The sequence below is a fragment of the Mirounga angustirostris genome, unplaced genomic scaffold (assembly GCF_029215605.1).
Source record: "Mirounga angustirostris isolate CCGP_5_RB_7025 unplaced genomic scaffold, mMirAng1.0.hap1 SCAF_5, whole genome shotgun sequence".
In the NCBI taxonomy this organism is placed as follows: domain Eukaryota; kingdom Metazoa; phylum Chordata; class Mammalia; order Carnivora; family Phocidae; genus Mirounga; species Mirounga angustirostris.
This window is the reverse complement of record NW_026991713.1, coordinates 149,360,124-149,386,387: the sequence shown is the minus strand read 5'-3', so window position 1 is coordinate 149,386,387 and position 26,264 is coordinate 149,360,124. Positions and strand designations below refer to the sequence as shown.

The window sequence follows — 26,264 nt, the reverse complement described above, 5'->3', positions numbered from 1 at the left end:
GATTCTGCACAGATTATTCAAACTCAGTAACAACCCTGTGAAGTAGCCTCTGCCCCATTTATAGATGAGAAAAACAAGCACAGAAAAATCAGGTGACTTACCTAAAGTCCTGCCGCTGGCGAACAGATAAATACAGATGCCAACCCAGCAGGCTGGTTCTAACTCTGTCCCTTCAGCTGCACATTACACAGCCAGCGGCAGCCTGTGTGCAGAGAGCCCACACGAACCACTCCTCCCGATATCCCTGCGCTTGTGCGGTCACTTTCCACGTGGACTTGGCCATGAGACTTGCTCCAGCCAATGCAGCATTAGCAGGCATGAGACAAGGAGAGGCCTGACAGCCTTGCACATGGGCTTGTCCTTTGGGAATGCTCCCCAAGAAGTCTGAGATGCCCAGGTGTGCCTGAGCCCAAGCGAGGCACGTGGAGACTTCACGTGAAGGAGGACCAAGGGACTCGGCCACCAGCCAGAATGCTGGCAATGACACAGAGGCCTTAACTGAACTGGCCCAGAGCCCACCCCCGCCCCCCGCCCCCCAAGTCCTCTGAGGCACTTGAGCTGAGGCCTCAGGAGACAGGCAGCAGACAGGAGACTTTCCGGCTGTGCCCCACCTAAACCTCTGCCTCGAAGCAACATGAGCAAATAAAATGGTGGTCGTTTTAAGCCACTAACTTTTGGGGTGGTTTGTTAAGCAAAAACAGGTAACAGAAACATTGCCTTGCCTTCACAGACAGGATCATGCAGTGATCACACAGTACCCAGTGGGGTACTTCTCAAGGGCTTACTCATTCAGCAACACTCACAGAGCATACTGTGCACCAGTCACTGTCTGGGCCCGGGATCCAGCCGAGAAGAAAAGAGAAAAAGCCCCAGTTCCCGGGGAGCTTACATTCTAGTTGGGGAGTCAGACAAGCCAACAAATAAATTAGTGTTTATGTCAAGCAGGGCCAAGAGCTACATAGAAAAATGAAGCTATGTCAGGGGTGCTCGGACGGACAGAACAGCCTCTGGGTCAAGTGATACTTAAGTGAAGACCTGAAGGAAAAGGGGAGAAGGGCACACAAAAGTAGAACATCCAGGCCAAAGGGCCAGCAAGGACAAGTGTCTTAAGAGTGAAACACGGCAGGGGCGGGGGGGGGGGGGGGGGCTGGGGCAGGACGGTGGAAGGAAAGAGAGGAAGAGGAGGGAAGGGCCAGACCACGTGGGGCTGTGAGGGCCATGCTCAGGGCCTAACTGTGTCCTAAGTATGAAGGGAAGCCCAAGAGCCCAGAGGGGACAGGACCCAACCTCTCTTCTCAAAGGTGCCCCCTGGCTGCAGCAAAGGTGCGACCATAGGGCAGGCCTGGCCAGGGTGGAAGCAGGGTCCCCAGCAGGCTCAGAGCTGCTGCTCTCGCCCTTGTCTACCTTTCTCAGAGATGAAAATTAGCTTATCACTCTTCCACCCCCTCGAGGGTGAAACAGGAACAGACCGTGGCTGCCGTGACCTGTAAGACAGGCTCTAACGGCACCTCCTGAGTCTACCCCCTAAGGACCTCCATCTACAGAAAAGCAAACCTAGTCTGGAGACCGCTTGCAAGGGGCACTTGTTCAGCCTTAACTGAGCCTGACAATAAACTAAACAGTACTGTGAACGCGGGCCCTGCTGCGTGATTTGTAAACGGACCGCGGGGCCCACTGCTCTCCAGATGGGATGCTGCACCTGTCAATCACGGACCACTGGCTCCCTTCTCATTACAAATCGCAGCGCATTTCCGTTTATTCGCTTCATCTGGAAGAGGAGCTGCTCGAAGTTGGAAGGTATTTATTTTTACCCACAGAATCATTTCCAGGGAAAAGCGGAAGGAAATGGACTGCGCAGGCCACAGGGAGATGAAGCAAAGGCGGAGAGGCTAAAGGAAGAATATAGTCTGATAAAAGAGAGCTCTATCTAAAAATGCAAGGCCGGGACTCCCGGTCCTGACCATTTCAGCTGCCAAATCCTCTGCTGTTCCCTTCGCTCCCCGCGTCCCCACCCCAAGGGCCAACCACGGTAGCTGCTGGGGCTGACAGCTGTTGTGGCTGCAGGGGCCAGCAACTCACCCCGCACAGGCCTTCGCCCCGCTTGGTTCTCTCTCCACGGTGGGGAGGGTCGGGCAAACTTAAAATGCAGATCGGATCCCTATTTAGGACTCTTCAAAGACTTTCCCTTCTTAAAATAAAGACCAAACCCTTTCCTGGGCCCTAGGAGGGAGGCCCAGGGTGCTCGGGACCCCAACCCATCTCCCCACTCTCCTCAGTCCTTCTGACACCCGTCCCCCCTCATGCCTCGGGCTCTCTCCACCTAGGAGGCAACTCCTCCAGGCCCGAGCTCCAACATCTCCGCCTCTCAGGAGCCAGGCCAGACCCGCGCCCCAACCCGCACGCGGGAGTGGATCCTTTGCAGCCATCATCTTTGACAGTGACCGCGGTGGGCTGGGGTCATCTTTCTCAGAACACCAGCAATTGGCTCTTCTGTGCTGGTGATATTGAAAGGCCACCCTTTGACTCCAAGACTCAATTATTAATGATCAAGCTTAGCACTGTTTTTGATCCAGACTCCTCCCAGCTATGACCCACCCCAAAAGGAGAAGGGATTAGCTGTAACCAATTATTAGTTCTCTCCCCACCAGCATCCTGTCCCTTCCTCAGCCCATCCAAAGACATATGTCAGAACTTCAGCAAGCCACCTCTTCTTGGAGACATCAAGAGATGTGCCCTTCTCGGAAATAAGGATACCACCTTTTTTAACATCTAACTTATTTCAGTATTAACCTGTATCAGTCCAAACTCCCAACTCCAAGGAAAAGGATGACAAGGTGAACACATGTAGCCACCCTCTCAGTCACCATTAGAGCTTTACAAGGAAAGTAAGAACAGAAATACAAACACAACAACTACCGTTTAAGGAGTTTTTACTACACGTCAGGCACAGTGTTCATTCCCTTTTGCGGGCTCATCTAAGTTTGCACAAAAACTCTACAAAGTGAATGTTGTTAATAATATCCTTATTTCACAGATGAGAAAAGTGAGGCTTGAGGAAATTACTAACCCAAGGTCAGAGGGCTGGGAAGTCCAGACAGGTAACCCCTCCACTGTCCATCAAGACCACCAGCTCCTGCAGCATAAACTCTGGGTCCCCCTGACTGACCCCCCTCTCCAGAACACACTGTCAACCACAAAACCAGCCTGCCCCAGAGCAGCCAACTCACTGCTTCCAACAAAAGGAAAGTTACTGCTCCCGCAGGAAACAGTAGGAAACAAAAACAATTTATTGCAGAATTCATCGGCCAGGGTCCACGTCACCATTAACTAGGGGCAGGGAGGACAGAACATTGATGTCAGCTAAATGTCAACTACTGGTTTCAGTTTGGGGGAAAATTTTTTTTAAAAAAAGGTAAAATGTCTTTAAGCACTGTACTTTTCAAAATATTCAAGAGAAATCTTCCTTTAAATTTAACTAGGAAAAGTCAGCATCTCCTATGCTAAAAGAAACTTAAGTTGTCACTGTCATTCAAAATTCAAGCAAATGGGAAGAATTACAACAAAGTAATCATCAGAGTAGTGACACATACTGGGCAGTTTCTAGGGGGGTGGAGGCTACCCTACTCAGTGCTTGACACCCACTGTCACAGCATATCCCAGGGAAGGAAATGAGGAGCTCCTCTTATTACACCATTTCACAGACAGTGAAACTGAGGCTGGGCCATGTCACATCCCAGTCAAGGGCATGCAGCTAATAAGGAGGAGGCCAGGATTTGGCCTTAAGACTAACAGATTCCAACGCTCAAGCCCTCAACCACCACATACATGATCCACAAAAAAGCGAAACATTTTTCAATTTAAGTTTACTATTTAGGAGAATTTTTATTGGGGGGAAAAAATCAATGTTCTGTATCAGAAGAAAAACATGCCCTTTCAGACTTATTTTTAAAGTAGTGCTATTACCACTTAGGTGGGTCCTCACCTGAGGCCGCACCAAACAAACATTATAATTAAATCCGCTAATAAATTGCCACAACAAATCTGGAAGGAGAAACGTGACTGTTCTTTTGAGAACACAAAACTGTCATTTCAAATTAAGTAACAATAACAAATGGTGAGACCCGGGGCTCCGGCAGCTAGGCACATGTGTTTGAACATTAACCAGCCATCCTCTGTGTGAACCCGTCTACATCACTCCCACCAGCCGCAGCCTGTTCTCAGAGACGGGGAACAGTTTTTCAAAAACGGTAAACCATCTTCCATTTAGATAATACTGTCCCCATCAGTACTGAGAAGAGGATTTGCTTCTAGGAAGCCTAAGAAACTCTGTTTAGCATGTATGATTTATGTGAAGATACGAAGGAGAAAACAGAATCTTCTTCCATTCTCAGAATTCTAGACCCACTTTATCACCCTGAGGGAACAAGACTAACCACCAGGATCATGGTCAAGTTACCCAATGACCTCACATCCCCTGAGACCCTCAGCCCGATGTGCTCACCTTCACCCATTAATAAACTCATCACAAGGCATCAGATGATATTACCAACTGCAAAAGGAGATGCCAGGCAGGTAAAGACCAACAGCCAGGTAACAAAGCAGGAGAAGCTGGGGCTGGGAGGTCAGCCAGGCCAGACAGGAAACCTGCTCCCAGCACTCACCCCACAAGGTGCGTGACCACCTGGGTGAGGGGACCAGGCTTTGGTTCCGTGCAGCACGTGCCCTAGAGAAGCATCGAATGCACACTTAGTTCGTCCATGTTCACCTAGGTGCATGGACCAGTGTGGACGTGCGACACCAGGCCTGCACTGAAAGATAAAGGCGAAAACAAGCCCGATACTGGTGTCGCCCCACAATCTCGCTCATCGAGCCTGCGCACCAGGACACACGCGAAGCAGACGTGCGCACTGCCGCTCCCGGGAGTATCCGCAGCCACGTGTCTCTCCCAGTGTGAGGCTCCTACTCAACAGAGAGGCTGTAGGGTTTAACAAAGAGTGTGGGTGTTTATCAACAACCTCGCTCTTACATGCCCACCAGCCACTTGGTGCGAGGTTTGACCTCACAAGCAACAGTCCGTTCCACTGCTGGAAGCAGGAGCACCCATGAAATGCTACCTTCCCCAAGGCATTTTCCAGAACAACTCTTAACTACTGGGGACTCTCACCATCCATGCTGGTGAGAGCCCAACCTCTGTAAGAGCCACAACGGACTCTATGACATGAGGTAATAGACACGGACGTGCTGGATTTATACAGAGATACGAAGTCTTCACACATACTAGCCTACTTCACCCACATGACTCACGGATGCACCTGTAACCAGCGGCCCTTCTGTTTCGGCAGACAAAAAAGTAGTACCTATGGATGTTGGAGATCCTGACCAGATCCCATAGGACAGACCCAAAGCCTTTGGTGTCTTCTCAATGGATAGACCCAAAACCCAACCACACAACTATTTAACTCAATTAAATGCCCAACAGGTGTCTGGGCCAGCATGAAGGTCCAAACAGGATTATCATCTCATTCTTGACCAGACAAGAGGCATCCCCTGAGCCCACCAATGACTCAATTATGGAGCTCCTTACTGAAAAGCTTGGCAAGACCTGTCACAGAAACACAAAGGCCATGGAACTATGTGCTGGAGAAACACAAGTGACAAGAAAAAAAGCATAAAAATTAACTTTGCTTTTTGACAATGTGACAAATTTCCATTAAACCTCTTGCTTTACCTTATACTGACTGCCTTCTTCAAAGCGCCTGTTCTTCCTCCTCCTGAATGCACCCGTAACCTAATAGGTTCTGCTGGGATTTCATGCTGACCATCCACCAGCAGCTTGCTTTGCACCAACCAACACCATCATTCATGACTGCTCTGCTTCACCCCTATGTGAAATCAGCTGCTGGAGAGCTACAAAAATGCCATGAGTGTCTTCATTATCTGGTGGGCTACCTGTGATATGGAGTCTCTGGTACTAACGGAAGGCAGCCAAAGCAGACCTAAGTGAATTCTTAGGACTGATGCTGTTCTTCGTGAAACCTAGCAACCTCGTGCTCCTCTAGCCAGGACCGCAGAAGAGACAGCAGCTTTCCAGAGAGAAGACAAGAGGGCTGCAAATATCAGCACTCACAGGATTTGGGGTCAGGACTGAAAGTAACCCCCTGTCCTGAAAAAGTCAGGATGCTGCTAGCTCCCTCTGACGTGCCCTTGCCGGCCCTCTGCTCTCTCAAGGTACACTAGCGGTGAATGCCCCACCACTCACGAAATTACTATAGCCCTGTGCTACACAGTGGAGGCCTAGACTCCATTTCCTCAACTTCTGGGAAAGAGCACCCCACTTTTGTTCAAGAAGCCAATTCTCCCCAGCCTTCAGTCACCGCTGACACCACCCAAGGGCTGACCCTAGCCTGGCTCCAGGGCTGGCATGTGACATAGGGCCGGGCCAACCAGAGCCTTGCAGTCTCCCTCACCAGCTACCAGTTCTTGTAAACAGGAAGCACAACCAGATCAAAAATAGGAAAGCCTAAAAATCTGGTAGGAAAAAAAAACCAGCAAGATTGACAACAAATGGACTCTTCATAGCAACAAGCAAACCACAAATGGTTAACACCTGGGAAAAAAATCCCACCACTACAGAAACTTAGCACTTGTCATCCAATTAGCAGAGAGCAAAGATGCTACTACTCAGTACCGGCAGGGGTGAAGCTAAATGGGGGCACCCACAAAGCCGCCATGGACGCGATCCTGCCGGGAAGCATGTTGGCTGTCTTTGCCAAGAGCCTCAAATGGCCTAGTGATTCTCTTTGTAGGAGCGGACTCTAGAGAAACCATTAGAATCACATACGTACATGCACATGAAGATGGTCACCACAGCCGTGGTAACAAAGAAACACATGCTCATGCTTGGCCCTGGCAAGGAGAGGACGTTATGTGGCCACAAAGACTAAGAAGCAAAAGTGTTTAACGACATGCAAAAATGCTCATGATGTAATCCCAAGTGAAATGGGAGAAAGCAAAATGATATTCATAGAATGATCCAAATGTATTTTACACAGACACACAAAGATAAAAGACTGAAAATAAGTACTTTGAAAATCTTAACAGCGGCTACATCTGAGTGATGAGATCATATATATTTTTTTCCCTTTCTCCATCCTAGTGCTAGCTTTTAAAATTCATCTCTAAGGGCGCCTGGGTGGCTCAGCTGGTTAAAATTCATCTCTAATAAACACAGTTCTTTATAGTTAGAAAATCCACACACGTCAATAGAAATAGCCTTGGTTTAGTGCATCCACATTCGATGGACATTTTCTAGGCACACAGCACTGAGCTAGCTGTGCTTTGTGGGAACAAATGCGAGAAGACTCCTGTCCTCAAGGAGTTTCCTGTCCAGTGAGCTAGAGACAACCCAGGAGATGGTGCTGAACAATGAAAAAGTCTACTAGCCAACCAAACACTAAATGCAGGGGCAGATGTCAGCTCCACCTGGTTACGCACATGCCGCACACTTCCCGTGCTTGGTGGACTTCTTGGCCTGTGGCATCGCTCAGTGACCATGACCTACTCTAGCATGACCTCTACAGCCCGGGCAGGGCGGCCTGCCTGGCATCCACTGCCTCGTTCTTCATGGCAGAAGCCCAGTCGTATTCAGGAAGGCCATGCTCCAGGCCAAAAGCCCAATGTACGCCTCCCTCACCTAAGACCAGACAGGAAGCTGTAAACCCAGGTTGTTAGATGGGGCCTCAGAGAAAGCTCCTTAACCAAAGGACAGACAGTAGCCATCAGCCCTGTTTGTGCAGACACACATTCAAATGAAGATGTTTTAAATAAATACTCGCAGACTGAAACTGATCGCCTTTCTTTCTCCTGTCCGGTCTTTCAGTTAAACCAACAGCGTGTAGTAATTGCTGGAACACAGCTGATGGACATTTATTTAATGAGATTTGTATCGGACTGATGTGAAGAAACTAGACATATAAAATCAAAACCTGTAGTACTGGGAAATATATATGTAAAGCAGTTCTGGTTTATCTATGCAACCAGAGGTAGCATATATTAAAAAAAGAGAGATCAGGTTTTAAGTCACACGTATTCCCCCCCTCTTACTCCTCCAGAGCAGGAAACAAGTCCTACAGAAATAGAAAACTGTACTTTTCCAATAACCCCTAAATTGTTATTTATTTCCAAATCCTTACCTGCTTCTCTTCAGTTCCCTAAGGCTTCTATATCCTGCCAAAAAGAACCGTGATTATAAATCAGAATCTATACTCCAAACATATACATATACACCCAGATCAAATTTACAACCTAGGTTTTCATCCACCTCTTATTGTGTTTAAGTTTTTCTGTTCCAAACACTGATTAATTTTCCTTTCAATAAAAGAAGCATGGAGTGCAAATCTGTTTTGCCCAGAGGTTTTTCCATTTCTTTCCCCTGTGTTATTTTGAGGCTTGCCACTCAATCAGAAAGCAAGAGCCCTGAAGAATATCCCAACGTTGCGCAGGTGAAAATACACCATTTTCCCGAGTTACTCGGGAAAATGGAAAGGCAGAAAGGGTGATTTCCATTATAAAGCTCTCCACTCCAACAGTGGTGCCCAGGGGAAAATTTGCCTACACCGCTCCCATCCGACATGCCAAAGATGTACCTCGCGATGTGCAAGTGCTTCACTGTGGCTTCCTAACCAAATTTCAAATTAAGTACCGTAGGCCTAGGGGACAGGCTCACACATGGCATGCTGCAGACCTGAGCACTGTGCCAGCAAGTTCCGGAGCAACGCCTGTCAACCCAGCGGCGGAGCTGGGACGAGGAGTTCAACAGTGTCTACATTGCCCAAACTCACACAACACTAGAGACAATCCAAACCAGAAAGGACAAGAAGGGAGAAAGAGGTCTGCTTCCAATCACCTGCCCAAACAATCGGATGGGGTAAACTGGAAGAAAAAGCAGAAGAAAAATGAAGAAAGAAGAGAAAAAGAGATTCAAGGGAGATAAAGAGACCAAGCCAGAGGGACCTAAAGAGAGTGAGAGACAGATGAGGAAGGAGAAGCCAAAGGGCGGGGGGGAGGGGGGTGCGAACGGCACCTGAGGAACAGAGGGGGGAGACACAGGCTGGGTGGGGAACGGAGAACCAGAGTAAGCAGCTCAGCATCCGGTCACGCGCTCAGCTGCTGCTTTCCGGGCACCCGCTACGCTGAGCAGTGGGGACGTGGCCGTGCCCAAAACAGGCCCAGGTGTGAGAGGGGTGTCAGTGTAACACAGTGGTGAGTCCAGAGGGGAGATGAACAATTCTCCATCCAGAATAACCCCACACCGCTGGGCCAGAGCCAAAGAGCATTTAATCCTCAACAGGAAATCATTCTGAGGCATGAAATGGACAGAAACACCGGCAATCAAAAGAAACTCAATTAGGCAGGATGCCCAAAATGCACGTGCTCCAACAACATAAATAAGAACAAGTCAACTTCGCCAAAATCAACAACAGCTGTGCTTCGAGGGCATCGGCAAGAAAGTGCAAAGGCAACCTAGAGAGTGGGAGGAAATACTTGCACACCACATATCCGATAAGGGTCTTGTGTCCAGAACACACAAACAACACACAATAAAAGGGACAACCAATTCGACCCAAGGGAAAAGGTCTGAAGGGAGAGCTCCCTAAAGAAGATGTGCAAATGGCCAGGGGGCATGTGAAAAGTCATCTACATCACCCGTCGTCAGGAAAATGCAAAGCAAAACTACAATGAGGTATCATTTCGCTTCCACTAGGACAGCTGTAATAAGAGGGAAAGACGGTAACACGCACTGGTAGAGATGGGGAGTAACTGCGGTCCTCATTTGCTGCTGGTGGGAGGCGCCCTTCAGAAAATAGTGCAGCGGGTCCTCACAAAGTTAGTTACATACGACCCAGCAATGCCAGTCCTAAGTACATACCCAAGAGAAAGGACATGTCCACAGGACAACTGGTATGTGAACACCTAAAGCAGCATTATCTACAATAGTCAAAGATAGCACCAGTGTCCCTCAACAGAAGCCTGGATGGACGGAATGTGGTCCATGCATACAATGGAGTATTATTCAGTCCTAAAAAGGAATCAAGTACTGATATGCACTACAATTTCAATGAATCTTGAAAATGCTATGCTAAATGAAAAGAAGCCAGTTACATATCATACCATTCAATTCATAGGACATGGCCAGCATAGGCAAGTCCAGAGAGACAGAAAACAGATGAGTGGCTGGCTGGGGGGAGGGGAAGGAGTGGCTACTTCCAGTAAGGAAGACAGATCTGGAGCACAGAATTACATAAATGGCTTAACTGCAATCCAGCTAAGTGTAAGCAAAAACCAACCCACATGCTGGAGAAATAATCTCTCCCCACACCGTCTCACTGCCCAGTCCCCATACCCCTTAGGCCTTGTACCCTTGGCTGGGGCCTAAAGGTCAATCAGAAAGGGTAAGGAGTTGGCTGGTTTTTATTTGGGGGGGGGGCGGGCAGGAGGGGAGGGAGGGTGGTTCAAGCAAAGGAAATGGTCAGTGCAAAGGCCCTAAGAGGAAAAGGGCTACGCTCCTGCAAACTAGAAGAACAGACAAGCCCAGGTGCCTAGAGCACAGAGAGAAGGTGAAGAGGTGCATGGATGTGGGGAGGGAGCTGCAGAGACCACAGGCCGGTCTATGCTGAAGAGAGGGGACATCAAGAGCAATGAGGGGACTTCCAGCTCTATTACAAAGCTGTCATCATCAAGACAGTATGGTACTGGCACAAAAACAGACACATAGATCAATGGAGCAGAATAGAGCGCCCAGAAATGGACCCTCAACTCTGTGGTCAACTAATCTTTGACAAAGCAGGAAAGAATGTCCAATGGAAAAAAGACAGTCTCTTCAATAAATGGTGTTGGGAAAATTGGACAGCCACATGCAGAAAAATGAAACTGGACCATTTCCTTACACCACACACAAAAATAGATTCAAAATGGACGAAAACCTAAATGTGAGACAGGAGTCCATCAAAATCCTAAAGGAGAACACAGGCAGCAACCTCTTTGACCTTAGCCGCAGCAACTTCTTCCTAGAAACATCGCCAAAGGCAAGGGAAGCAAGGGCAAAAATGAACTATTGGGATTTCATCAAGATAAAGAGCTTTTGCACAGCAAAAGAAACAGTCAACAAAAACCAAAAGACAACCAACAGAATGGGAGAAGATATTTGCAAATGACATATCAGATAAAGGGCTAGTATCCAAAATCTATAAAGAATTTATCAAACTCAACACCCAAAGAACAAAGGATCCAATCAAGAAATGGGCAGAAGACATGAACATTTTTCCAAAGAAGACATCCAAATGGCCAACAGACACATGAAAAAGTGCTCGACATCACTTGGCATCAGGGAAATCCAAATCAAAACCTCAATGAGATATTACCTCACACCAGTCAGAATGGCTAAAATTAACAAGTCAGGAAATGACAGATGTTGGCGGGGATGCAGAGAAAGGGGAACCCTCCTACACTGTTGGTGGGAATGCAAGCTGGTGCAGCCACTCTGGAAAACAGCATGGAGGTTCCTCAAAAAGTTGAAAATAGTGCTACCATACGATCCAGCAATTGCACTATTGGGTATTTACCCCAAAGATACAAATGCAGGGATCCGAAGGGGTATGTGCACCCTGATGTTTATAGCAGCAATGTCCACAATAGCCAAACTGTAGAAAGAGCCAAGATGTCCATCGACAGATGAATGGATAAAGAAGACGTGGTATATATATATATATATATATATATATATATATATATACAATGGAATATTATGCAGCCATCAAAAGGAATGAGAGCTTGCCATTTGCAACGACATGGATGGAACTGGAGCGTGTTATGCTGAGTGAAATAAGTCAATCAGAGAAAGACATGTATCATATGACCTCACTGATATGAGGAATTCTTAATCTCAGGAAACAAACTGAGGGTTGCTGGAGTGGTGGGGGGTGGGAGGGATGGGGTGGCTGGGTGATGGACACTGGGGAGGGCATATGCTATGGTGAGCGCTGTGAATTGCGCAAGACTGTTGAATCACAGATCTGTACCTCTGAAACAAATAATACAATGTATGTAAAAAAAAAAAAAAAGAAGAAGAAGAAGAAGAAGATAGCAGGAGGGGAAGAATGAAGGGGGGGAAATCGGAGGGTGAGACGAACCATGAGAGACTATGGACTCTGAGAAACAAACTGAGGGTTCTAGAGGGGAGGGGGGTGGGAGGATGGGTTAGCCTGGTGGTGGGTATTAAAGAGGGCACGTTCTGCGTGGAGCACTGGGTGTTATACACAAACAATGAATCATGGAACACTACATCAAAAACTAATGATATAATGTATGGTGATTAACATAACAATAAAATTTAAAAAAAAAAAAGAGCAATGAGGGGCCACGAAGGGTTTGACACGGTGACAGGATGGTCTGCTTTGATCTGCATGTTAAAGAGACCAGAATCCATGAAGTTATTCGAACTATGCGAACAGATGGTAGATATGAAGGCACTTCGTACACCCTAGGCAGGTCAGTATGAGATGGACCAAGGAAGGAAACAAACAGCAGAGTCCCTCCTAGGTGATACAGGACAGGAAGTGGCTCATCTCACTGGATCTTGGCAGGGACAGTTCTCAGGCAACTATCACCATGCCCACTCTGCAGATGAGGAATATAAAGCTCAGAACAGTGGCTTGCCTAAGGCACACAGCTCAAAAAAGGGTATGGCCGGAGCACCTGGCTGGCTTAGTCAGTTGGAGGTCTCTTTTTTTTTTTTAAGATTTTATTTATTCTTTTGAGAGAGAGAGAGAGAAAGAAGCAGACTCCCCGCTGAGCTGGGAGCCCAATGTGGGGCTCGATCCCAGGACCCTGAGATCATGACCTAAACCGAAGGCAGATGTTCAACTGACTTGAGCCACCCAGGCGCCCCAGGCATTTGTTCGACTCTTGATTTCAGCTCGGGTCATGATTGCGGGGTCTTGAGATCGAGCCCCACATTGGGCTCTGCACTGAGCATGGATTCTGCTGCTTGGGATTCTCTCTCTCTCTCTCTCTCTCTCCCTCTCTTCCCACCCCCCCACCCTGGCTTACACACTTGCGCTCTTGCTCTCTTCAAAAGAAGGGGGGGGAGGTGGTATGGCCAGGACCCACTGGACAGCCAGCCTGATCCTGGAGCCTCTTCCCCAGTACCCCCAGGGCTCACACAGCAAGTGCTCCTCCAAGACTGTCAGCCATCCACACTCCTCCTGCAGAGGCTGCTCAAAGCCCTGCTTTGTTCCTAGGGTAATGGGTCCCACACAGTAACTGAGTATCGGCATGCTCATAGCTTAGGGAGAATGAGACCCTCATTAACAGCCAGATTTCCCACCGTAAGGCTCATTGGGAGAGTAAGAACCAGAGCTGTTCTCTCCTTTACCAAAGGATAAGTAAGCCCAGGACTCAAGTTTTTAAACCACATCCACTACCAAAGTAATTATACCATGGGAAAGACAGCAGGGGAATTTCAACATGGTTTTACAGGTGCTTAATGACCATAAGCCCTTGTAATTACCTTCCAACCAAGGCTTGAAGGTTTCATTCTCAAAATATGGACTGTCAGAGTGCCTACACTGGGCCAACGACTCAACACCCAAACCAAGGACACTAGAGAAGGAGAGAATTTAGAACTATGCCAAGACAACTTAACTGGGAACCCACTAAAACAAAGCCAGCTACTACTGTGCCATAGGGTTCATGAACAGAAGAGGCATGGCTGGTTAAACAACAGGCCAGCATGTTTACGGATGCCAAGCCCGCATATAACCCATAGGAAAAACTCTTACATGTGCCCAGAAAATGGGCTGATAATTCACCAAAAGGAAATTCATTTTATAAATAGAGGAAAAAAGTATTCCATCTCCATAGCAACTCAGGAAATACAAATCAAATACAACCAGCTAGATTTTTGCCTAGTGGTGTTTAAATGGTAACCATTCATTAATGCTGAAGAGAGTGGCCAACCAGCCCCATTTGCTGGGGACACTTTCAAATGGACACAACCCTGAGGAGCAACATGATAATCTATCACAGAAGTCAGAAAAAACATAGCACTTCACCCCGCAATTACATTTACGGCACCACATCCTCTGAAGTAACTAGAAACATGGGAAAATTCTGTATACAAAAGATATTCCCTGCAGCATTTTTCAGTAAAATAACATTTATTTTAAAAAAAGAAAAAAGGTCTAACGAGAAAATTGACTAAATAAACTCTGGTCTCTGTCCCAGATATAGTATCATGCAGTTGTTACAAATTGGGAGTTAGGCAATCTGGAAAGAATTTAAAGTCTTGAGGTGGACGATTATGGGGAAAAGTGAGCTACAAAAATGCATACACAGCACGGGTTCAACATTTTTTTAAATGTTAATAGGGGGAAAAAACTTCTGAAGGGAACCCTGTTTTATTTTCTCTAATGAACTGGTATAGTGTGATGGAAAGACACCAAGCTTTGGAGCCCGAGAGAATCAACTTTGTACCCTATTGAAGCAACCTGGTTAAACAGTGTCCTCCTCAGCCAGTTTAACTTTTAAATGACTTGCTCTAAGGGAAAATAAACCCTTATTCTAAAAAAACTTAAAAAACAAAACAAAACAAAAAAACCCACAAACAAGCAAAACAAAACAAAACAGCAACAAAAAAACACTGTTACTTACAGCCCAAATCATTTCTAGGGGAATGAGTAACCGTAATTCTCACTTTGGGTTTGAGGTTCTATGTTTCCCCAACCTGACTCAAAGACTGCTCATTAGTCAAAAACACAAATGCTGACATTTGTCCACCTGTAGTTTTAATTTTTTGCTCTATCTAAAAGGAGACTAATTTCCACTAATTGTTGAATGGGCCCTCCCAGCCTTTGGGCAAAGATGATGGACCCATTTGCAAAGCAGTCCAGTTTCCAAAACTGGGCCGTCACTCAAGAATGAGGGTTAGTTGAATGATGCAATCCTGCTCCCTACCACGTTTATGAAGGAATCTTTCCTCAATACTGCTGATGGCCTGGCAGATGGGTTACTAATGAGGAGAATGAGATTGTTTATTTGAAAAATAAAAACTATTTTTGCAACTGATAAATCACTGCTTGACTCTTTGCCCAAACAGAAAGCCAAAACAACCATGTTTCTCAAATTTTAGAACCTGTTCCCGATCTCAAAGCCATCTCAAGGTACTTCACAAATTTGAACAAATGAAATCTAACTTTCAAAGTTCTTTGGTTTTGATTTTTTATTTTGGACATCCTCAAACAGAGGTCTGCAAACTATGCCCTCAGACCAAATCTGGGCTGACACTGTTTTTGTAAATAAAGTTTTATTGATACGCAACTCTGACCACACATTTATAGAATGTCTAGGGCTGCTTCTGTGCTCTGACAGCAGGGGTGAGTAGTTTCCACAGAGGTTCAAGTAGCCATCAAAGCTGAAAATATGTACTAACTGGCCTTTAGAGAAAAAGTTTGCTGAACCCTGTCCTACAAAGAATGAAGGCAATTCATGTGACTCACCTTATAGGTCCAAAGAGACTTCGTATGAGACAGGATGAGCTACCTGTCAAGATCTCAGCATGGGACAGGGATGGCTGCAGAAGTCACAGGCACAAGCACAGTTCATCCCTTCTGATTTGGCTCGGGGACCATCCCACGGAGACTGTCTGTTCATCCAAGGAAAGCAAACCCCCCACTTCAACTGCTACATAATTCACTCTGATGGAACATCTCTGCACAAGACAAAGTATCTTGATTGAGGAAAAGGTCATGTGACAGTCTAAAAAGACACCATTCTTCAAAGGAAATAAGATAAAAAGGGTACGGAGGCACCTGGGTGGCACAGTCGGTTGAGCGTCCAACTCTTGGTTTCAACTCAGGTCGTAATCTCAGGGTCGTGGGATCGAGCCCTGCATTGCGCTCCATGCTCAGCATGGAGTCTGCTTGAGGATTCTCTCTCACTTGCCCTCTGTCCCTCCTGCTCATGCTCACTCGTGTGCTCTCTCTCAAATAAATAAATCTTTTTTTAAAAAGGGTATGAAGCAACTTCATAGCAGATCTATTTAATAATGAAATACATCTGAATGCTTTCAATTCTTATCTTCGGATGAGTGTTCTTTCGGAGCTCTTGGTGAGGTTTGAGATTTCCCTATCTATAAAACCTCCACCAAGCTCTCAAATACCATGCCATCAGATAATATTTACACAAACGTTTTGTTGCTTCTATGGCAGTCTTTATATAAATATACTGCATATATGTGAAAATTAAAATGTTATGAAAGTTTGTGTAAAAATAAATAATTAAAAAGGGTATAAATAACAGGGTATTTATTTGGGGCTGTTATGGTCCACTGGGAGTAGGTAACTTTCAAAAGTATCCTTGTATTTAAATAAAATAGCTCTGGATCTGATTAGCTCAGATCCACCTGACCTCAGGAAGGTCAGACCTCTGTTTCTCAGCTTTAACATCTGCAAAATGCAGAGACTGGGTTAGACGTACTCTTGGGTCCAAACCAAGCCTAAAATTTTAGGACTGTCCTCCCACTTCCCTAATTCATTCAAGCCTAAGCCCAAATTATATTTACTGAATACTGACTATGTGCCAGGCACTGCTTTGGGTGTGGGACCAATAACAGTAACAGAATTCCTGCCACCATGGAGAGACTGAAAACAAGCCAAAGAACAGATAAATAAAACTCATCATGAATTTTGACAAGTGCTCTCAAGAACACTAGTGGGATGCTGAGATGTAACTGTGGCGGCTGCCTGACTAGAATAGCCAGAGGGGGCATCTCTAGGAAGGTGACAGGCCCAAGGCCAGCCCTGCCAGAGAAGGAGGAGCCAGCCACACAAGGCATCAGGGAGGAGGAAGAGAGGAGCATTCTTGACACCGCAGACACAGGAAGCACGGAAGACTCAGAGGACTTGCTGACAGCTCCCTGGTGTGGTCCACTGAGTGTGGTAACTTCCACAAGTAGCTCAGGCTTTGAAATGAGCCTGCTGGGGCTCTGGCTATGTGGCCTCAGGCAGATCAGAACTCTGTGCTCCTCAGCTTTCTCACGTGGACAACGGGGAGACAAAGGGAGACAGTGACTTGCCTCCATCCCAGCCCTGCCATGCAAAGAGTGGGGCATGCTCCGCAAACAGATACAAGGCCAGAGGAGCAGTACAGAGCAGGCAAGGGGGCCGAGGGGACACAGGACAGGGCCAGAAGTCCTAGTCAGGCACGGTTTTATTTTAACTGCAATGGGAAGCCACTAGAGGGTTTTAAGCAGGGCCGTTTTGTATTTTTAGAAGAGGACTCTGTGTTGTGGATGGGGGGGCGGGGGGGTGACGGGACGGGACAAGGGCAGAAGCAGGGAGGGTAACAGGATGTTGCTATTGTCCAGGGACAGGTAATTGTGGACCGTGCTGGAGGTGGGCTACAGCGGCCAAGCTTGATCTCAGGGGCCTGCTCTGGGCAACAGCAAGTGGCTGCCTCCACCACTGTGTTGAGAAGGAATGTGAAGCACAGACAGGGAAGAAGACTGGGAAGAAGCGTCCAGTTGGATTAGTGATGCCTGCCCCAGGCAGAGGAGAAGGAGCAATGGCAACACACATCAGTATCTGTCCTCCAATTACAGAAACTTCAAGCAGTGCTTCTTCTCACGTTGTAACATGTGGGCAACTCGCTGAGGTATCTTTAATGAAAGTGCAGATTCCGCAAGAATGGGGTCGGGGGAGGGCCTGAGCCTCTGCACCTCTAACCTGTTCCCAGGTGATGCCATGCTGGTCCAGAGGCCTCACTGCAAACAGCAAGGATCTAGACAACTTACTCTTTTGTGTCGCCACAGATTTATACAGAGTGAGCACCAGCTCCTAAGACTTGACACAGGACAGTCCAGAAAGGCTGATTGAATTGGGGCGTGAGTGTGTGTGTGTGTGTGTGTGTGAGAGAGAGAGAGAGAGAGAGAGAGAGAGAGACTTTCAGCCCTCACCCGTTACAAAAAGAACTTCCTAAGATTCCAGGCATAGCTTACCCAAAAAAGCATCCCTCTAGAATACGACCAGCATTGCATGTATGTAGTGTCCATCTTCTGTGGACCTGCTGCATCCTTACCAAGTTGAAGATCGTTTGGTTGGGGCTGGGGAGAGGGGTCCAAAAAAAGCAGCAATGAAAGCGCAAGGCCAGAAATCTGCCTAACACGGATGATTCTAACCACAGGGTTATTACTTGAACTCGAAGCAACGTAAATGCCGGGATATGCAGTAAGGCAAGAAAGAGGAGGAGCACCGCGCCCCCTGCTGGACCGCTAGCTGGCACTGCATTGTGAGAGCAAAGCCGGCTCCTACAGAAGCCCCAAAGGGGAGCTTGTATCCCTGGTTTGCACCCCGCCACACTCCTGGTCCATAATCCTATTATGAACATTAGCTAAAGTCCAAATTTCCCTCCTGAAGACAGATCCAAATCAGCTCAGAATCAGGGGTTGTAGCTAGACCCAGCTGCCTGCAGAAGGAATAAGCTGGCCAGTGGACTTGGTGTTACAAAAACATTCCCAAAACCTGCAGGCTCAGTCCAAGGCATTCAGCTACCCTGGAAACCAAGGCCCCTTTCTAAAATAAACAGAGCCCCTACGGCTCTGTGCAGTCACAGGCAGCCCCAAGAGCTGCCTCTCACGCTCGTATAGTCTACACTCTTTTCTCTCTCCCTCTCTCCCTTTTAAACTCACAGAATTACAAAAGCTTTAATTTTTAACGAGTTTGCCTTAATAGTGCACATTCGTTTTCGGAGGGCCATTAAAAACTCATGAGAACATTCTCCTGTTGCAGAGAGGTGATTCATGGTTTCTACCAGCACACACCTCACTTTTGGGCCTCTGCTGGTTCCATCATCCCAAACTCTCAGTATCAATCCCATTTATTTTGCACCTTTCTGAGTGGCTGCATATTAACATTAAACCCACAGAGCACTTTTCAGGTCTCCCAAACACTGAACAAGACTGCTTGTTAGATAATGCAAGACTAAAAAGATTAATCATTACCAGAATTAATTGTCAGTAAGGGGTGGGACGACAAAGAAGTCATTTGTATGCGAGGGATTTCGTAGGTGGATGAAGTTGCCTCTTGCCAGGCTGCCGAAGGAGCCGAGGACTGTATGCTGGCTAGCTTCCAAGAGTAAAACACAGGGCTCAATTGCTTCATCTGTCTAACTAGTGTTAGTTAAAAGGCAGGAGGGCCTCTTCATTAGCTCCAGTGTATTACTGTAGGCTTAACTAAAATCAGGACAGCAAGGTAGTTGTGGGGCTGGATGGTGGAGAGACAATGCTTTTAACAGATCAAGGAAAGCTTGTGGAGTTCAGACCTAAGGACGAGACTTGTTTACGGTTTGGCTGAGATCTGGGCAGAACCTACATCAGCTCCTCAAATCCTCCAACAACTCGGGGGAAGGAACCCAAACTTTCCATGCTGCCTCTACCCTGCATCCCGGGCCAGGCCTGGGCAGATCCGGACACTGACTGCAACTTTATGAAACCTCCGCAACCACATACAAAACAGGCCTTTTACAATAGGTATATTAAGACTCAGGCCATCTTTATCTCTGGGCACCAACAAAGGCTGTGTGAATTAGAATAATGGGGGTTCATCAAGATTTTTCACTGAAGGAAGTGGGGGTCCAGTTTACAGATGAGCTAGAAAAGTTGTATGTACACGTCCTTGCTTGATGAGAGTCCAGCATCCAGGAGCCCGACAGCATTCACCCTTCCCGAAGCGCCCAGGCCAAATTCTGAGCTGGCCTTGTGGACAAGCCCCCGATGGGAATCCCTAGTTAATACTACCAGATCCTGCCCCCAGAATACGGTCCCTGGGCTCTTTTATGAAGAACCGTGGAAGCAACTAGAAGGACACAGGGCTGGGACGCCATTAAGCAGGTCTGGTTCCTTGCCCGCTTGCTACATTAAAAATATATACATATTTATCTTTTGGCTAGACAAAGATCAAGTGGGAAGTTGCAATAATCCTCCCACTTTTACACATGCAGTTTCTTCAAAATTCCTCGTCCACTTCACCCATCCGTTTTCCACCTGGAAGAACTCCTACGCAAGCTTCAACCCTCACAACAGACGGCACTTTCTCCAAGAACCCTTCTTGTCACACCTGGCCTTTCCTTAGGGCCACCTCAAGGGACGTGGCCTGCCGTACTGTGACCTCCCCACTTCTTGTCTGTGAGCCCTGGGGACAGGGACCGTATCTCGTGTCCACAGCCCAGCACCCGCGCCAGGCCTGGTGTGCCGCAGGCCCTCAGTACCCACATCAGAGAGCTCGATGACGCGAGGAGAGGGGGCTAAGGATCAGGAAAGAGGAGAAGGAGGGAACAAGGGAGGAAGGAGCAGTAGGGAGGGAGGCACACTCCTCGGTCTTTGAGTCTGATGCAGATGCCCCGATCACCTACTGAGAGGACTGGTACTTCACAGACCGAGGGAAAAAATGAGAAATAAATCTCACCACAGCTCTCTGACAACAACAGATAGGGTAGGGATGAGAAGCCCGAAAGAGCAAAGCCACTCCCCCGGGGGAGGGTGAATACCTTTAGCTCTCCCACTCTGCCCTCTGTCAGCCACAGTCCCTCCGAGAGGCCACTTCTGCAGATGCAAAGCAGGGGAACTGTACCAACACGCTGGAAAGCCCTGTGTGAGGGCCTGCGCTAGACTCGGCCCACGAGAGACTCAGCCCACGGCCTGGGAAGAGTAGGCCCTCACAGGGAGGCTCCAGGACAGCCAGGCAGGGAGACACCCCCTCGGCCACGGCCTTGCCCCACAGCACAACCACCAGCCAGAGACTGCAGAGCTGTCTTCAATTCCATTGAGGGCACCCTGCCTGTTTGTTTTGTTCTGTTTTGTTTTGTTTTTAAAGCACAGCAAGAAAAATAAAAATTAAAAAATTAAAAGCACAGCAAGGACCTGGGGGAAGAAGGGAATGGGGAGTTGGTTGGTGGGTTTAGAGTTCTGGTTTTGTAAGCTGAAGAGAATTCCAGAGATCGGTTGCAAAACAGTGCGACTGTGTCTGAAGCTATCCGAGTGCACACCTAACAATGGTTAAGCAGGTAAATTTTGTTACACATATTTTGCACAATTAAAAATAAAAATTACAGAAGGAAAGAGCAGGGCCAGTGCTGTTTACAGGGCATGATCTCACGGATTTTATCCCAAAGTCACAACAACCCCTAAGGGCAGTACTATATTAGCTCCAATTTTATGCATCGGAAGCAGAGGTCCAGGGAGGAGACGTGGCTTAACACCACACAGCTGCTGAGCTGTAGGGCGGACTCCCGAAACCCTCCTCTCAGCCCTGACCCACACTAAGAAAGCGCGTTCCAGAACGACTCAGGTCTGGAGGAGGCAATGGCCAAAACCCCCGATGTGGAACCCCAAGACCTCAACCCGCTTTCCAGCTGTGCCACCGGCCAGTTGGGAGACCCCTGTGCCTCTGTTTTCTCACAGTCAGAGGAAGAACACCGACCCTGGTGACTTCACAAGGCTGCCGAAGGATCGATAAGAGCACAACCCTCTGCAGCCTGTAAAGCTTCATTCCCCAGGGAGCAGGCCGACCCCACTCCACTTCCCGCCTACGCTGGAAGCTCAGGGAAAAGCCGCCCCAAATGAATATCCCTTTGATGCCAACACAGAGGCTGGGGGGTTACCTTTTCATCAAGTGGACTTTTTTCTGATATAAGCAATGCATGTCTACCATGGAAACTACAGAAAGAAACTATGAAGAAGAATCACTAATACCCTTCATCCCACCAGCACCCGATCGCTGAGAAATTTCCAGAGCACTAGTGTGGCTGGAGCAAAGCAAGGACAGGCCAGAGGGGCAGGAGATAAATGGGCAACAGCAGAAAATATAAAAGTGGGTCCACAGCACTTCAGAAAAAAAGGCACCGTGGTAAGGGTGAGAAGAAAAACCTGAGGCAAAAATCAGACCCACAAGGACAAGGACAGTTCAGTTTTTTAAAAGAGGCAGTTTAACACCAATGTCCGTAACAAAGGTTGACAAAATACACCCTGTGGGTGAAATCCAGCCTGCAGTCTATTTTGTTGTAAACACCGCACATTTTAGGAGGAGGAGGAGGGAAAAAGGTGGGAGAGGACAAGGAGACATACCACCCACAAGGCCTAAAATATTTGCTTCTGGGCATTTAGCTCCGGTCTAAGATACATCGGAGAGTGAACATCTAACTCTCATCATCTGAAAGCAGAAGGAGGTTGGTGCACATTTTGGAAGAAACCCAACAGCAAGGAGGGGTGCTCAGCTGTAAGGTAAGGAGGACACCAAGCCATCTGCATCCTACAAGGCCATACAAGACAGCGTGAGCAGAGTGGGTGCTCACAGCCTCGATGGGAGACTGGATGAAGACAAACGAGAGGAGCAGAGAAAGGAGAAATCTAGAAGACGTGTCTCCTTGAATTAACCCAAGCTTGTCTGCAAACCTCTTGGGTGGGCAGGTCAGGGGTTTCTCCCCATGCTCCCACCCCCAATCAATGGAAATTCACCAGCGTTACTTAGCCTTCCTAATTTGCTGTGTGATCTTGAGCAAGTGACTTAAGCCCTCTGTTTATTTTCCTTATTTACAGAACCAAGATGGTAATAGCATCTACCATCTAAGATAAGAAGATTAAGTGGACAGTTCTTCAAACAGTGCCTGACACAGAGTAAGCACTACTTAAATGTTTGCTTTTTTTCTTTTTTTAATCACTCTCTCTACCCACATTTTGGTGAATGGTCCAATTTAAAGATGCAGAATTAAGGGTTCACTCCATGGGCTTTACTTAAGAATTGGATGGAGATCGTACAGTCCATGATGGTGCCCTGCTAACCACCCCCTCTCTCAGGGGTTCTGCCACAGAGCACCCAACAAGGGTTGGGGCCACCCGAAAAAGGGGTATAAAGGTGGCACTACCAACAGAGTCCTCGGAGAGGCAGGAAGGGCCAGGTCATGCGGGACGCTGCAGTTTTAGAACAGATGCAATGGGCCGCTCAGTGCTTTCCCTGTCCAGTGTTTCCCTACAGAGTGGCCACGGTTCATTCCAAGAAGCAGGCGGATCCCTACAAAAGCCATGAACATCCCATTTGGCCATCCTCGGGACCCGAATGAGAGGAGGTCGTGATTTCTCAGGCTCCGTCAGCCCGAGAGCCATCCTGGGGCCCGGGATCTTCCTGCCCCCATTCTCCCATCTCTCCCCCTCCCCATTCAGCTCCCTGTCTCAGTGACAAGCCTTTCCTTGCAAGCGTCAGAATACTACAGGGTGCCTTGCAGAAAATGCTGAGTGGAAGGAAGGAGGAAGGGGAGGAAAAAAAAATTCTCCTTTGTGCGATTCATATATGGGCAGGAGCTACAAACAATTCAGGGCGCTAAAATTAATTCGCTCCCTTGCCGATGAGGAAAGGATAAGCATGGAGGCAGACTGTAATAAAAACGTACTTAATGTGTACAGCACATATTTATTCCTTTTTAGAAAATTTGCAGAGCTGCCACCCTGCCCTCCCCCCACCCGCTCCCATAAAATCTGACCATCCTACTCGGCTTCTATTCTTATCCCTTGCTCATTTGCGTAATTTTAACACTGCAGAATATAGCTAGCCTAAGAATATTTTTTTATAATTACACCCATCACAGGACCTGTCAGTATCTAATGAAGGATAATTTCAGCTATTATAAGAAGCTTAAAAGATCATTTTCATGAATAATTCGTAATATGAATCATTAAATTCAAACAATGTCAGAAAATTCAAGAAAAAAAAAGGAAAAGAAAAATATTGTAGGTGTCTAAAAGTAACCAGCCCTCTAACAGCAGAATCATTTGTTTCGTGCACAGAAACAACACAACACGTGGGGCAGATCTTCGTCTGAGGGGAGGAAACAGGGAAATTGGCTCATGTCACTTCCTGCTTTTTTCACCAGACCCCCCAAGCCTGAGGATAAAATCCACACCTCTCAGCACATCAAAGGGGTGCTCCTGACTCTGACCCCTGGATATCTCTTCCCTCTTCCTCCCTCCAGGAGAGAACACCTGTCTGAAAATGACCCAAACCTACACTGCAAGCAGAACCAAGGGGCAGAGAGATACATGCTCCTGGTGACTGTTTGCATACCTGGATCCAGCCATACCTGCAACTGTAGACCTACTTCTACTCGATAATGTACTTTCTTGCTGGCTTCAGTTGGTTTCTATTGTTTGCCAAAGGGGGGAAGTTTCTATTACTAAAACAAGGCTGGAGGCCTCCCTAGACCTGAGAGAAGAGCAAAATCACAGCGCTCACAGCTGGTCCAGGCCAAAACTCAGAGTACTCCACAGCGGGCAGCAGGTGTGTGTGTGTGTGTGTGTGTGTGTGCGCGCGCACGCGCGCGTGCTGGGCTCAGGGGGTGATCAGGATGTATGTAGGAGGGACTGGGCGAGATCCAAGGAAGGACAGTTATCTGTGAGGTGGCCTGGCTAACAGGAACCCACAATGCATGGCAGCAAAGCCCCTAAGTCACTCTCTTCAGGGAACCATGAAGACCAAAGGACAATTCCCATTTCCAAAGGGAACTGATCTGTGCCCACCTTAAAACTAAGGATAAAGACATCATGAACTAAAATATGTAAGGTTTTTCAGTAAGAGAAATGATGTTTATACCTTAAAATAAGGGAAGGGGGGAGGAATGGCCTTAAACACAGAAAATATTGAATGTGTTAACTAGATTACTAGATTCTGGAGTATTATCCCCTTCTATAATATGATGTTTCTCAAACTACAGGTTGCATCCCTTTTGTGGGGTGGGGAAGATAATTCACTGGGTCACATCTACTTGTTAAGATGGGAACAGAATAGGGGCACCTGGGTGGCTCAGTTGATTGAGCGTCTGCATTTGGCTCAGGTCATGATCCCAGGGTCCTGGGATCAAGCCCCACATCAGGCTCCTTGCTCAGTGGGGAGCTTGCTTCTCCCTCTCCCTCTGTCCTCCCCCCGCTCGCGCGCTCTCAAAATATATTCCTTAAAAAAAAAAAAAAAGACGGAATAGGATATAAAACCTAAAAATGTTTTGCACATAGTAAAGGTTAAGTATTGTTCTAGGAAGGTACTGTTTCAATTCCTTAACACAAGAAAGTGTGCGCTCACAAGCACCTTTCTTATCATGAGTCATAGTCAAAAAGGACTGGAAAACTTCTTTTGTTATTGGTTTTAAACCAAAAGGCAACTGACGGGTGTAGAAGTCAGGCTTACACCTAGTGACTGGACTTCTGTCAATCTTCCCCATCAATGTGAAGCCCCCTGGACATAAGGACACGTATGTGGCATTGACTTCAACACCGTTTGTGGTGGCAAAAACCTGGAAACAACCTAAATGTCTTCTATATGCCTAATGATCTTTAAAATTCTATCACAGCGGGGGAGCCTAGATGGCGCAGTCAGTTGAATATCAGACTCTTGGTTTCGGCTCAGGTCGTGATCTTAGGGTCCTGGGATGCAGCCCTGCATCTGGCTCTGTGCTCAGGGTGGAGTCCATTCGAGATTCTCTCTCCCTCTGCCCCTCCCCACCTCGGTCACACGATCGCTCTTCCCTCTCAAATAAATCTTTAAAAATAATTTAAAAATAATAAAATTTTATCACAGCTGCATGATGGACTCTAATAAAAAGATATTAAGAAGACAGATTTAGGGCGCCTGGGTGGCTCAGTTGGTTGAGCGACTGCCTTCGGCTCAGGTCATGATCCTGGAGTCCCGGGATCGAGTCCCGCATCGGGCTCCCTGCTCAGCGGGGGGTCTGCTTCTCCCTCTGACCCTCTTCCCGCTCGTGCTCTCTGTCTCTCATTCTCTCTCTCTCTCAAATAAATAAATAAATTCTTTAAAAAAAAAAAAAGAAGACAGATTTAGGGGTGGCTGGGTGGCTCTGTCGGTTAAGCGTCTGCCTTCGGCTCGGGTCATGATCCCAGGGCCCTGGGATGGAGCCCTGCCTCAAGCTCCCTGCTCAGCGGAGACCCTCTCCCTCTGCCTGCAGCTCTGCCTACTTGTGTTCTCTCTGTCAAATAAATAAGTAAAATCTCCAAAAACAAAACCTCTTTAAAAAAATTAAAAAAAAAAAAAAAGACGGATTTAGATCTGCATCAATTGATCTGGAGCAAGATTCGTGACTATTAAGTGATATAACAGAACAAGGGTCAGCAAACCTTCCTCAAAGGGCCAGACAGAACCTGTTTTCAGGTTTTCAGG

General features: G+C 47.3%; 1 protein-coding gene across 2 annotated transcripts in view; it reads right to left on the bottom strand.

The window, feature by feature from the left end:
- SNX29 (sorting nexin 29) overlaps positions 1–26,264 on the bottom strand; it is a 517,029-nt gene that overhangs the window by 273,327 nt on the left and 217,438 nt on the right. Inside the window, exon 15 of one of the 2 annotated variants that reach the window (XM_045874995.3) lies at positions 15,111–15,766. The exons of the other annotated variant lie outside the window; for it this stretch is intronic. Within the exon in view, the coding sequence (XP_045730951.2) occupies positions 15,732–15,766 (35 nt within the window). The 3' untranslated portion in view covers positions 15,111–15,731. Of the gene's footprint in view, positions 1–15,110; positions 15,767–26,264 lie in introns of those variants that run through there. 2 annotated transcript variants of the gene reach the window in all.